The sequence below is a fragment of the Mercenaria mercenaria genome, chromosome 4, assembly GCF_021730395.1.
Source record: "Mercenaria mercenaria strain notata chromosome 4, MADL_Memer_1, whole genome shotgun sequence".
Lineage (NCBI taxonomy): Eukaryota > Metazoa > Mollusca > Bivalvia > Venerida > Veneridae > Mercenaria > Mercenaria mercenaria.
The window spans coordinates 51418671-51432864 of NC_069364.1; the positions used below are offsets into that span (position 1 = coordinate 51418671).

General features: G+C 33.6%; 1 protein-coding gene across 5 annotated transcripts in view; it reads right to left on the minus strand.

Annotated features, from left to right (window-relative positions):
- LOC123551681 (uncharacterized) overlaps nt 1–14194 on the minus strand; it is a 29369-nt gene continuing 15175 nt past the window's right edge. For 4 of the 5 annotated variants that reach the window (XM_045340773.2, XM_053541140.1, XM_053541142.1 and 1 more), the window contains 3 exons: nt 10475–10627; nt 9297–9364; nt 1–8669 (listed from right to left, as the gene is read on the minus strand). In XM_045340773.2, coding sequence (XP_045196708.2) covers nt 7602–8669; nt 9297–9364; nt 10475–10627 — 1289 coding nt within the window. In that variant the 3' untranslated portion in view covers nt 1–7601. The remainder of the gene's footprint in view (nt 8670–9296; nt 9365–10474; nt 10628–14194) is intronic. The other variant, XM_053541141.1, reaches the window with a different exon arrangement.

A 14194-nucleotide genomic window follows, 5' to 3' on the forward strand; every position in this document is an offset into this window, starting at 1 on the left:
CAAAAAGACAGTTTTATTCAATATAAACAAGGTACGAAAACAATACAACACATAGACAAAATACTGAGATTCAGCGGTTTTGGTCCTCGTGACACTTGCACTTCTACTAGCACCATACTTTAGACACGTTGTAAACTTTGCTTTCTTAGATAGACGAACACGTAGTTATCATTTCGTGAAAAATATATAAGCCTGGCAATAAAAAAAGGAAATATTAACTAATTAAGTATATAAATTAGTATACTTAATTATACTGCCTTCATAAAAATATGCAAAATAAATACCGCAGCAAATATCAGGCTGGCAAAATCTGATAACATATAGGCTTAAAAACCACCATTATTTAAATAAGACATTGGACATTTAAAAAAGAACGTTTCACATGGACTCAATAAATATACTAATAAGTGAAACGAGTAATAATAAAGATAACACATTTTTCAATTTCTCAATATACATTCTGAATCATATGTATATACAACTTTCGATGTTCAAGATCAGGATGTTTATCACCAAACCAATAAAAGAATATTTATTGATTTATTTTGTTTGGTTTAAAGTCGTACCGACACAATTGTAGGTTATATGGCGACTTTCCAGCTTTGTATGTGGAAGAAGACGCCACGTGCCCCTCCGTGCATTACTTCATAATGACTTCCTCATAGGAAGAATTCAACGCCCCGAGTGATGCTTGAAGCCACATCGACGAGGGGAAAGTGACCTTAACCACTCGGCCACGGGGGCACACAAACCAAACAAAAGAATACATTAATATTTAAATTGAACATCAAATGAAACACGCTTATTAAAGATTTGTTATTTTATGGAAATATGTCTTAGAACCCGGAAAAGGTACCTCAGAAAGCGTCACCCATGCGGATAGTTCAACGTTTTTAATACAGTAATAGTTCTAGAGCTTTAACACATTTTTATGTATTTGCAATATTTGCCGAGCTCTAAAATTGATAAATAAGTAAGTGTTTCATTGATTCAATTATTTTTCCTACTAATTTTTGTCAGACTGAAATCGACATGATTTAAATAAACTTTTAACAATTGTTGGTAAATATTTAATGAATAATTTACCTGTCAAATGCATGTTTTACCATATTGTTTTTCCACTAGATATTTGAATTATTCTCAAAATGTTGTCCCCACCCCTCCTTTAAAAATACCATTTATAAATTGGCTGAAAACAATGCATTAAACCTTCAGAACTGGGACATCATCAAAAATGCATCAAAATGGACATATGCATTAGTTCTTTTTTAAAGGTGTCGTGCTATTCAAAAATGTCATCTTTTTCTGGAATTCAAAATTTAAACTTCACGTTTGTTCAAGTGTTTTACTGAGGGTCATAAGTCATTTTAACTACATAAAGAACATTCACATTTGTTCGCCTGATTTACTTTGGTTCTAGATGATGAGCATTCATGTTTGTTTACTTGGGTTCTAAATGAAGACCATTCACGTTTGACTGCCTGTTGTACTTGGGTACTACATGAAGAAGCTTTTTTTGTTAAAAGTTTTTATTAGTGTACTTATTGAGTGATTCTGAGAAACAATCTAAATATTTATTTTAAACATTTATCTAATATTTGTAATTCGGGCTTTCTCTGTAGAGTACGAGTGTCTTGTCTTGGCCCCATTTCCCATTTACACCAGCACATGCTTATTAAACATCACTATGGTCTATGAGTAATAATAAATATTCTTGATATATAATAATGGTGAATCATGAAAGTCAGATAGAACAGTAATATCAAAAATGTAAAAATTACACGTGGTTGTCATTTTGTGTCACTGTGTGAAATATGTACAACTTGTCTCGGTCCCATATACACTTAACACTACGGTTTATCTAATCAACTTACAAGTACTTGCAATCAATATGTCTCAGTTTATTTGTATGCTTGAGATCTTACGTAAACAACATAAATCGTTGCTTAATATAACCCTGAAATGCATTATCACAAAGTATTCTCAAACACATTGTAAGTCAAACTAAAAGTTATTTATTTCGAAATACTTCCCCTGTTTTAAGCTTATCCTGTACTGAATTGCAAGATGACTATAAGAACGCGATTTGAACCCTTGTTTGCAGGGTTAAGGTAGTTCTGCACGTTCGGAACGTTTTTTCTACAATGAAGAATTTGATGAAACCCTGATTTTCAAAACTTCTTCATATACTAACGTAATAAATAAAAAAAATATATTTGATTCTTTTTGCTTTACTGATCTGATAAGTGTAAACCTCAAATTTTCATAATCTGCAGGAATATCACAGTTCCGATGGCATTTGGTGTAGAGAATTTTTTTTCTGTTTCGTAGATGTTAATGAAACTTCTCACAGTCGTAAAGTAGAAGATGCTTTTGTAGAAAAGCACATGTCTCCCCCAATGCATAGTAACAATAGGTGAGAAGCCAATAGGGGACAGGAGCAAAATTCCAAGAGACACTGATGGTTTGCTTCAATAGGGATCATCTACTCGGCATGTCCAGTCATCCCAAGAAGTTTCAACATTCTGGGCCTAGTGGTTCTCAAATTATGGATTGGAAACGGTTTTCCATGTTCTGGCCCCTGTGACGTTGACCTTTGATAGCGTGGCCCCAAAATCAATAGGGGTCATCTACTCTGCAGTTCAGTCATCCTATGAAGTTTCAACATTCAGGGCAAAGTGGTTCTCAAGCGATCGGAAAGAGTTTTCCATGTTCAGGCATATGTGACCTTGATCTTTGCTCAAGTGACCCGAAAATCAATAGAGATTTCTGTAAGTCCAATCATCCTATGAAGTTTTAAGGTTCTATGTCAAATGGTTCTCAAGTTATTGATCAGAAAATGTTTTCCATGTTCAGGCCCCTGTGATCAAGTAACCCAAAAAATGATAAGGGTAATCTACTTTGTAAGCCCTATCACCCAATGAAGTTTTAAGGTTCTAGGTCAAATGGTTCTCTAGTTATTGATCGAAAATACAATCATCCTATGAAGTTTTAATGTTCTTGTTCTCAAGATATTGATCAGAAATGATTTTCCATGTTCAGGCACATGTGACCTTGATCTTTAACGGAGCGACCCCAAAATGAAAGGGGTCATCTGCTTGGCGTGCCCAATCATCCTATGAAGTTTCAACATTCTGGGTCAAGTGGTTCTTAACTTATTCATCGGAAATGATTTTCCATGTTCAGGCCCCTGTGACCTTGACTTTTGATTAAGTGACCCTAAAACAATAGAGGTCGTCTACTTCATAAGACCTACCATTCTATGAAGTTTGAAGGTTTTAGGTCAAATGGTTCTCCAGTTATTGATCGGAAATGAAGTGTGACAGACGGACAGGGCAAAAACAATATGGGGGTGGGGCAGACATAATAAATATATCGTTTATAATATGGTGAAATAAAATGTTTAGATTTCTAGCTGTTTTAACGTTTATCCACGGGATGCCATTAATTCTTAATTTGATTTTTATTTCACGAGTCCAGGAACGACGAGTCCAGGGTTTATTCTATGTTATCCGGGCATATTACACTTTTCGTTGTTTTTTTTTTTTAAACGTGCAGAACTACCTAACAGAAATAAAACGTATACTTTAACAATATACGCGGCAAGAAGACACATGTAAGCATGTAAACATATGCATGAACTGCGTTATCTTAAACCAAAGATTACATATACATACTTGACAATAAAGTCAAAATATGTGAAGAAAGTACATTCATATGTCACCATATACAGTTATATTCAGTTAGAAATACATTCAAATATTTTCAATTTCTTAACATAATAATGTCATACGAACTGACAGATACATTACTGACTTTAAATATTAGACAAAATCTTATTTGTGTCATGTTATTGATTATGCCCTGTTTGTCTTCAAACTTATAAAGTCAACCTAGTTTATTTTCCACATCATACACTATTGTCAATTCCTAGCAAAGATACATATACATTATATATCTTATATATCAAAATGTATACACATAATCAAACATATCTTACTTCATCTTTTATCGTTTTGTACAAAAAAGTACAACAAACATGTTTGATGATGAAAAAAGAACTGTATACAAAATCTGTACAGTATAATTTTATGTAAAATGTCATAAGAGCAAATCTCAAAATATAAAGTATTTCTACATAACAAAAAGTAACATTAAAACAAAGCACCGGTGTGACAAAAATGGCAAGAAAAAATGTCAATGTCTTTTATTTGAGAATTTTTGCCAAAATATATTTAAGCTTACCTTAACAAGAAAATCCATTGTGTTAGTACATAAAGAAATTTACATAAAACAAAAAAATAAAAAAAGAAGAAATTTACACGATTAAAGAGTACTGCAAAAACGAATTATGATTTTAAGCTTGTGTAATCCTATGCATTTGGTGGAACTCGCTGGCAAATTAAGGAACTACGTTTTCAATTTATTGCCACTGTACATTACATATACAAGCAATTACACGACACCATTTCTTTACATTTGGTGTAGTCACAAATTAACATATAAAATTTGTTATTCAACAGTGGAAGACTACAGATAAGAACAAAATAAAAGAAAAATGTCAGTATAACATCACTCACAACGTCATGACGTGACATGAAGGATGAAGAGTTCAAAGAAATTTACAATTAAAGCAGATGTTTTCCGAAATTACCGTGGATTGATACAAATGTATATGTAGTATCATCTCTGATCAATGATAGAAACTGTTGATTTGGTTATGCAATGAACAAGTTAGACAAACATAATTTCAATACAACATTAAATGAAGCTTCAAAGTTCAGATACATTTAAGGCTGATACTCGTACTAGCCTTCTAACTTATCAAGTTTGTTAGCATTTCATCATTTTTAAAAGTAAGCTTCGGTACTTCTTTAATCTATACTATTATAGCATTCGACACTTACAAGTAAAGCATCATTCCATTAACCTTTAGCCTGTTGCTGGCAAGTTATTCTGCCTTTGCGACCAGTGCAGACCAATATCAGCAAGCACATCAGTTTATGCTATCCTACCCTTGACACGTTAGAAGTGTGACCTTAACCACCTCATCTTGTATATGATCTTTAATTTGGAATGGTACATTGGTCTGAATCTGTTCTGTTTATTTCATTCATTTTGCACATTTATGCTGCATTTTCACATTTTAGCGAACACGTGTAGTAAAATGACGATTGACATACATTTTCACAACAGCCAATCAGAATGATTTTGTAATCTAGAACGGAACTTCACCAGGGAAGGTCAAGCAAGTATTTTGTGTAACGTTGAAATAACTATAAACTACGCGTTGTTTTTTTTTAAGACAAGATGTATTGAGGAAATGTGACCGGTACTCAATGGAAGATAAATTATCGCTTGTTATATATACTAGGTACCCATTCACCGAACTGCGCGTTTAAATTGAGAAATTTACGATTGAAACGGGTTAGTATATTTTCCCGTTCATGACCATGGCTTTTATAGAATACCTAGGGGTAGGGTATAACATGTACAGAGGCATTTTCTTTCTGATCTGGCGCCAGTGCATCGGACATAGTGACATTGGATTTGTCTTTGAACGTCGTCTTAATATGGTAAATAATTGATTCTAGTTGTATGAAAATCTTCAAAGTGGAGCTGGCATGAAATTATTTGACGATTGACCTCAAGGTGTGACATTGACCTTCAACCTAGTGGCATGGTTTGTGTGCATTGTCGAGCTCTGTCGAGCATTAATTCAATTTTCTCAACAAGTTTGAAAAATTCGTTGTGGAAAATCAAAAATGTTATAATCTTTTCTTTCCATGTTTTTCTTTTCCTGCTGAAACATCAAATTTCTTTCTTTCTTCCTTTAAATATTCAGTACAACACAATACAAATTTTATTTAAAGTCGGTGTGATATATATTACCAATACTTATATTGACCGATATCTGAAAACAACAAAATAACGACACATGAATCAGCGCATGAAAATAAATCATAATCAATTATTTGCATACAATATTTGAACTACTAAAACCTGTATGATTGATGCTAATCTTTGTCCGTGCCTAAAACGCTTTGTCAAAGTCAATTCATATGTGAAAAAAATAGGAAAAAGGAAAAGACTGGATGAAAACTATAAACTATATAAAATAGTTTAAAACCATTTAAAACTTGAAATAAAAAGAACTGTTTACTTTACATGTAAATATGAAATATCTTTCACTCATGATGGCTTCGCCACTCATCAAAATATTGCATCTGGTCTTATCTCGGTTAAAGTTATTTCGAACACACACTGAAGCAAACGTACTCTAAATGTTTAGTAATACTTAACATAAAATTCTACAACTGACTGAATGTTTAATTACATATTTCTGATTTTCTTAGGCAAAATAAATTCAATACTTTATGACGTTATTATGAAAACGCATTCATACCAATAACAATTATTACATATTTTGAATACATTAAAATAAGTATAGGAAGTTTAGCAAAGCTGTATATACAGTAGATCTAAGTTCCATTCATTCACGGCATTCGTATTGGGGTATGAAACGAACTAACAGACTAACTTTAAAAATAAATACATATAACAGTAAAAAAACATGTCATACTTAAGGTATCACTTTTTTATAAATAACTCATGGCAAGCTATCATTAAAGGTAAATGGGTGAAAATGGTAAATTGTCATGTACAATGTTATTAAAACACGGTGGTACTGACGTCAAGTCCGTATATCATTTTGCGCCATATACATGTATCAGTATGGCGTAATACGTAATAGACACAGTCTTAATCGATAATTAGCCACACAGAATAGTTTGCGCATTCCTAAATTCTTTCACACCGCGTATTATCTCCGAAGTTTTAATATCATTAAAACAGTGTTACGTTGCTTCACGTTGACCTGCTATATTTAATACCATACATATTCAAGGTATAAATATCGAAATGCAATATATCAGAACTTAATTCGATATATTTTAACACTCCGAATTGGTAATACGTCTCGTAAATAATTTACTAGGACTACAGCGTATAACCTCTACGTCAAATTCAAATTAATTAAAACACGCATTTACAGACAAATATATATATATATATACAACACAAAATTACGATACTGAATAAATTTAGTAGTAGCTGCCAAACTTTTACACAAATATCCATGTACATCTATTTAAAATGTTTCGATATTGTGAATATCGGAGTACTGTTTGCTTCATTTTAACCTTTGGCAAGATATTAATAAGACTTATGAGTGTTATTCAAACATAGTTTTGAAAAAAATAACGTTTTCTCTTGAAATATTTCGAGCTACACAAATATAAAGTTTATAATTAGCATTGTCTTCCTTAAGCTAGAAATTTTCCTTTCACAGACATATCTTTATTTTTTAAATTATCTAAATCATATCGGATGGTTCAGACGGCCCCACGTTTGAGATGCTTCGTTCGTTCGGCAACTGTTTGTCGACATTGGGAGGAGATCGGCGTTTAGGCATAGGGCGGATTACAGCCATAGGAGATCGTCTTTTTGGGTTTGATTCATATACTCTGTGGTTAATTGATAAACTACTTCCAAATGATTGGCCTTGATGTTTTGGCATCTCTCCAGTCTGCGCAACTTGGTTATACAGATAATCTGTTTTGACTGACTAAGTATGTGAGACCTGGCTGAAATGTAGATTTATTGTACGAAATGTCCTGTGGTCCCTGCGTAGAAAACCCTGATCGATCAAATATTTCTACAGGCATGTCAGATATTGGTTCCTTCTGTTCAGCTATCTGCAGATTTGAGGCTTGCATTCTCGTGTCTGTATGTACACGTTCGTGAGGACTACGAATGGCATCAGCCTTATCCGACTGTTGCTTTACAATTCCCGGGCTTAGCGGAATATAATTCATTGCCGGCGGGCCTGTCAAAGAGTCACCCACTGATGTGTCTATTTCTCTCCTCGGTTTAGCCACTGGCTGCTTAGATACATTGTTCTCGGAATGATAACAAGTTGGATCTGATCGAGCTCTATGTAAACTTTGATTATGATAATTCCTCTGTCGACTGTATACCACCCGATTACCTACTAGTGTACTTTCTTGTGGAATCTTGGAACTATACAATAAGCTGTTGACCGATGGCAATGAACAAGCTCGAATATTATTCATGGCAGCCAAATCAGAGATAAAGTGTGGCGAGGTGTTATTAATGTATTGTCTACTGGGTTCAGTAACATTGTTTGGCAAGTGATGATTCGGAGCCATTGAAGTATAGCTGGGTGGAGGCTCTCCAACAGAGTTTAATGTAGACTGTATGTTAATCGGTCGGAAAACATTCCTTTCTCCACTATTCTTGATTTGATAGAGTACTGGTTCTGCTTCTGAACATCCTCGACTTGTATATGGAGGTGGACTGCTAGAGTGAAGCCTGTTTGTAGTCTGTTCACTACCGGTTTGTGATGTCCTATTAGCATCACTTACCACTGATCCTTCTGTTTGTCTGCGCTCAATATTTGCGAATTGTAGACTCACACTATCGAAATCACTGCGATCACCCTCTGAAACGGAGTACCGAGTGAGTAGTTTGTTGGCTTTTCCTGCGTCAGTATATGGACTATTTTCCACATCTTTATGAATTTCAACTTCTTCATGGACTTTCATCACTGAAGAATGTTCCGTGCCATATCGAGTAGCTTCAACCTTCTGTAAAATTATATTACAAAATAACTACTACTACATAAGTCTGTCATTTGTTAGAACAACTTTGTAAATGCAGCTTGATTTAAAAACTCATGTTCATAAAAAAGAAATTTTAGAATGCTTTTGTTTCACACGTTGCGTAATATTCTTAAGTTCACACGTTAATAGCTTTTAAAAGTTTGATAAATATCACCAGAGAGAGAGAGAGAGAGAGAGAGAGAGAGGGAGAGAGAGAGAGAGTTGAAATAGCTAGACGTCAAGATAAATCATTGTTCATAAGATATTCTACAAAGATGAAATACGTTTCTAAAAGATCATTTAAATGCCACATGCACTTTTCTTCCTTTTAAATGAGAATTCAAAAGTAGTTCGGATATGTAGTACAATAGATATTATTAGTCTTTGACAAAGTAAAAACACGTATACATACGATTTTTATCACACTACAATGCAATTACCGAATGAAACTTAGCTACACAAGAAGAAATTGTTTTAGCGTTCTGTGGAACATTAAATTGTTTAGCGACATATGATTGTGGCAGAAAAAAAGTTATATTTCTTGATCTACATTATATTAGACCAGATACTATATGATATTAAAATGTCAAAAGCAAGAAAGCTTTGTGTTACCTTTCTAGCCTGGTGTTGTTGTTCATCTGAGTCCATTATCTCATTATCTTCGTCGTTCTTACCTTGCACTGAAAATAATAAAATCTGTAAAAAGATCCTTTGGAAATAAACATTACTGTACTGATGACAATTTAAAAAGTACTGTTTTACATTATTTGTTTTAAAACTCGAGGACATTTGAGATTTACAGTTATTATGCAACTACGTAAAACAATTATTGAATTATACTTTCATTTCCTATTTATTAGATTAACTTCAAAGGTGGGCGAACAATGGATTTGTCGCGCTTGTTTATATATTCGTCACATTGTAACATGTTTCAAACTGTAAAACATAAGTACATAACTATTGGAACACATCTGTGTAAAATATGCGTGTGTCTTCTGTTTTGTTTTATACACTGGCACCAGACCAGAAAGAAAGAAAAACACTATACAAGTTATACCCTACCCCTATGTATACTATAAGAGCCTTGGTAATGAATTGGAATATGCACTAACCAATCTCAATCACGCATTTCTCACCTACAAAGCATAGATCAGTAAATGGGTACTTTTGCATACTGAACAAGTGGTAATTTATTTTCCATAGTGCACCAGTTACATTGACTCAATATTTCATATGGCAGAGATATTAAAAAAAGTATCTTTTATGCTGTCGTGTTCCACTGTATGATTTCAAATTTAAAATCATTTCATAGACGACTTTCATTTTATTTCACATTCTATTCATGTTTGTTAAAATTTGCCTGACATGTGCACACGGCCGTGTCGATCGGAAGTTCACTAGGGAAGTTCATCCATATTTTTTTTCTGTAAAGCTGACAAAAGAATTAAAGTTACATGATGGACTTGTTCAATATGCATAGTGCCCATTTATCGAGCTGCGCGATTAAAGTGAGTTAGTACATTTTCCCATTCATGATCATGGTTCACCTAGGGATAGTGAATAACATGTACAGTTGTAAAGCGGCATTTTCTTTCTGGTATGGTACCAGTGGTTTTATACCTGTATCTGAAGATTTAATGATTTTAAAGTGAAACTAATGAATAATTAGATTGTAATCACTTGATTTGCGACCATTATGGGTATTTCTGCTCAATACTTTCTATTCTTCTCATTTTAAGTCTAACATCACTGGCTCCATTAGTAAAACAGAATATAAAAATCTATGTTACCTTGTGATGAGGTTTTATCCTTGCAAGAAAGACTTCTGATGGCAAACTCTAGAGATTTTGGATCTTGAAGTATTTCCTTATCAAAATCTAGGCCAGCTTTTTCAACATTTTCTTTCATAAATTTCATTACCATATTCTTTGCAGTGTCAATGCCTGTTAAAGAAAATGCAAGACCATGGTTCTTTGTGGCGCATAATAAACCCTTATCCGCTCACCTGACCTAAACCTTTTGGTCAGACCTCTGACCACGTTCAGTGAACAACTATCTAGCGGTTTATGAGAAAGTGTCATTTAAAGATTTTTCTCTATATGTGGCTCTTATAACCCTTACTGCAGTCAAGTGCAATTTGCACAAACTCGACAATGGTACGGCAGAAAATTAGTGCTAGGTGCATATTATTTGCAAACTTTCGAGATATGTAACATCAAATTGCGACTTACCATCTCGATATTTTGACTAACGTTACTCGAAATTTCGGCTTACTAACTTTCACATATTGACGTAAACGTATAGATCCTGACCAAGATCAGATCAGAGGTCATAGAGGATGACTGGGTAGTGTTAGCACTTAAAAACTATCACTGTTTTAACAATGTTTTCGACCTGACTTGGGCCTCTTTGGCAAGACAGTTTAGCCATATCTTAAATTAGCGTGTAGTTGTAGGTCCTAGATATTGTGCGAGACCAAGATCAGGAACCTAGATTAGCATTAGAAGTCAGGGGAGGTCATTAAAGGCGAACAGACAGTGTTCGAACATATAAGTTGAAATTTCGAGATAAGTAAGTCGAAATTTCGTGTCAGTAAATCGACGTTTTGAGTAACGTATCTTGAAATTTCGACTTATGTCCGAACATTTATTAAATATCTCGAAATTTCAAGTAAGTAAGTTGTCATTTCAAGTTAGTTTCTCGAAATTTCTTGTAAGAAAGTAACAAGCATCTGGCACAAATGTAAGGTCTATTTATGGACGTTTTGAACCATGTTTGGTTAAGGTCCATCAATGTTAATTGTTGCAGTCAAGAGGGGCCTTCTAAAAACATTTTAGAAAAGTCAATGCAAATGTGTTTTTGCTGACGTTTTGTGAATATTGACCTATCGGCTTATGCAAAGAAGTCGTTTTGATAATTGATTTTATTTTTCTACTTGTAGCAGTTTTGATTTCTTAGTGCAATAAAGTGGGCTGTTTTAAACAAATCTGAGAAAAGTCCATATAAAGATGCTTCTGGTGAAGTTCAGTTGAACCTAAAACAAGCAGGTAGTTAGAAGAAGTCGTTTAAAGATTTGCTAATGTTACTTCCAGCGTTCCCTGGAATCACAATTTAACCGACAACCAGCTCTGTTAACCTCTAGATGAATTTGAATCTGTTGTTTAGTTTCTAAGTATAACACAATTTTGAAATGAAAACTCCACCTTAGGAACTACCAAACTACAATGAGATATCGAGAGTTTATCTGTCGTGGTCTTTAAACAAATCTTGATATATAGAGTAAAAAGCTCAGACTGTGGCAGAAGGACAAGAACAAAAAGTACTTGTAACATTGTTCGAATACATATGTTCCAAGATGTTAACTCCTCGGCAGCAGCATAGGAACTAAGCTCTCGAAATCACGTTTCCAAATGAATTGATTAATCAAATGCGTAATATGTTCTTATCTCGTTTGCATCCGCTATTAACGAATCGAAAAGTGTCCGACTAAGTGTATAAATATCTTTTCTTTGTACGATGTTATTAGATATTTACGACATGTTTCTAAGATTCAACAACTTAAATATTGAATTGTCGTGCAAACATAACTAGCTAGGCAGATAAAATGTACTAATTTAGAGGCTTAAAATTAACTTATAAAATGTTTGCAGTATTTATAAAGAAAAAGAGGGCCATGATGACCCTATATAGCTCACCTGAGTTTAATTGCTTGCTTGGACAAATTTCTTTGCTAAAGCTTAAAAAACAAAAGAACAAGGTGAGAAGGTCATGGCAAAGATTCTTCAAGATAAGTACTGAAATCTGTTAAATTATTATTTATGTTGTCTAAACCTCTTTGCTGTAGCTTAAAGAACAAAAAGTAGGTCAGTAGGTCAGGGTTAATAATATTTAAGATCAGTATTGAAATCTGTACCAAAAGGTCTACATGTGGTCCAAATTTCCATGCTGTATCTTCAAAAACAAGAAAGAAGGTCAAAAGGTCACGATTAGGACTATTCAAGATGAGTATTGAAATCTGTATAAAAATTATACTGGTGGTCCAAATTTCTATACTGTAAGTTCAAAAACGAAAGTAGGTCAGTAGGGCATGATTAAGACAATAAAGATGAGTATTGAAATCTGAATCAAACATTATACATGTGGTCCAAATCGTTTTGCTGTAGCTTCAAAAACAAGAAAGTAGGTCAGAAGGTCAGGGCTAAGAACAATAAAGATGAGTATTGAAGATTTTTTATCGAAAGTTATCCACATGGTCCAAATTTCTATGCTGTTAAGATCAGCAAAACTGTATATGTCATCCAAATTTCAAGGCTGTAGGTCAAGGTCACAGTCAAGTCACCCCAAATAACTTGGGGACATCAGGTAATTATAACTAGAACTGTCACAGGAGGGACATATACCCCCACCATACCGTCTTGTCACAGAATGGCAACCAAAAAGTACTTAGAATAATATAAAACGTAAAAAACTTATTACTTAAAGAAAAATTTTACCCGTCTTTGAAGTACTTCATCTTGGGCTTCAGCGGCACATATAAGTAATACTAGTATATGCGGAAGGTCTTTTCACCCCAAGACACCCAAAGACACCCCAAAACACCCCAAGACACTTAGAATATTAATTTATTTGTATCATTTATTAAAAATATATATCTTAAAGACATGCTAATACAGACTGTAACAGTTAAGATAACCTTAGAGTAGATTTTTTCAAGGAAATACATCTAAGAACATCAGCTGAAATGAACTTGTTATTAATGTGAAAGGGAGGTAAAGCCAACATTACTATGTTAATTACATATTTATTTATTTCCCTTAGATATAGTCATTCTGCAGATCCCGGACACCCTTACAGTAAAACATTTTTATTTTTTACTCAAATTTACAAACATATTTTAAAAACACAAATAACTTCTGAATGAAATATTGTGAAATTACTCGGTGTTGACATTGACTTTAGTTTAAACTTTGACTCTCATATAAATAATATTTGTAAAAAGGCTGCTCAACAAATAAATATCTTAAAACGTATTGGAAAAAATGTAAATAAGCTAAACAGATTAACAATTTTCCATACCTTTGTGCTTTCAAACTTTAATTTTTGTCCGTTGTCTTGGCATTTCTGTTCAGTCAGTAATACTAAAAAAATTGAAAAGATCCAAGAACGTGCTCTCAGATTTGTTTACGATGATTATGATAGTTTGTATGAAAACCTACTACTTAAGGCCAAGTTACCATCATTACACTTAAGAAGGACTAGAACAATAGCTATTGAAACTTTTAAAATTTTAAATGATATGGCCCCTACAGTTCTGTCAGATTTAGTAGTGAAAAAAGATTCAAAGTATAACTTCAGGTATTCCAATATTCTACAGGTCCCTCAAGTTAAGACAGCAACATATGGTAAGAATTCGTTCCGTTATGCAGCACCAGTTCTGTGGAACTCTCTACCAGAAAGCTTCAGGCAGCTAACATATTTTAATCGGTTCAAAAACCAACTTGGTTTCTGGG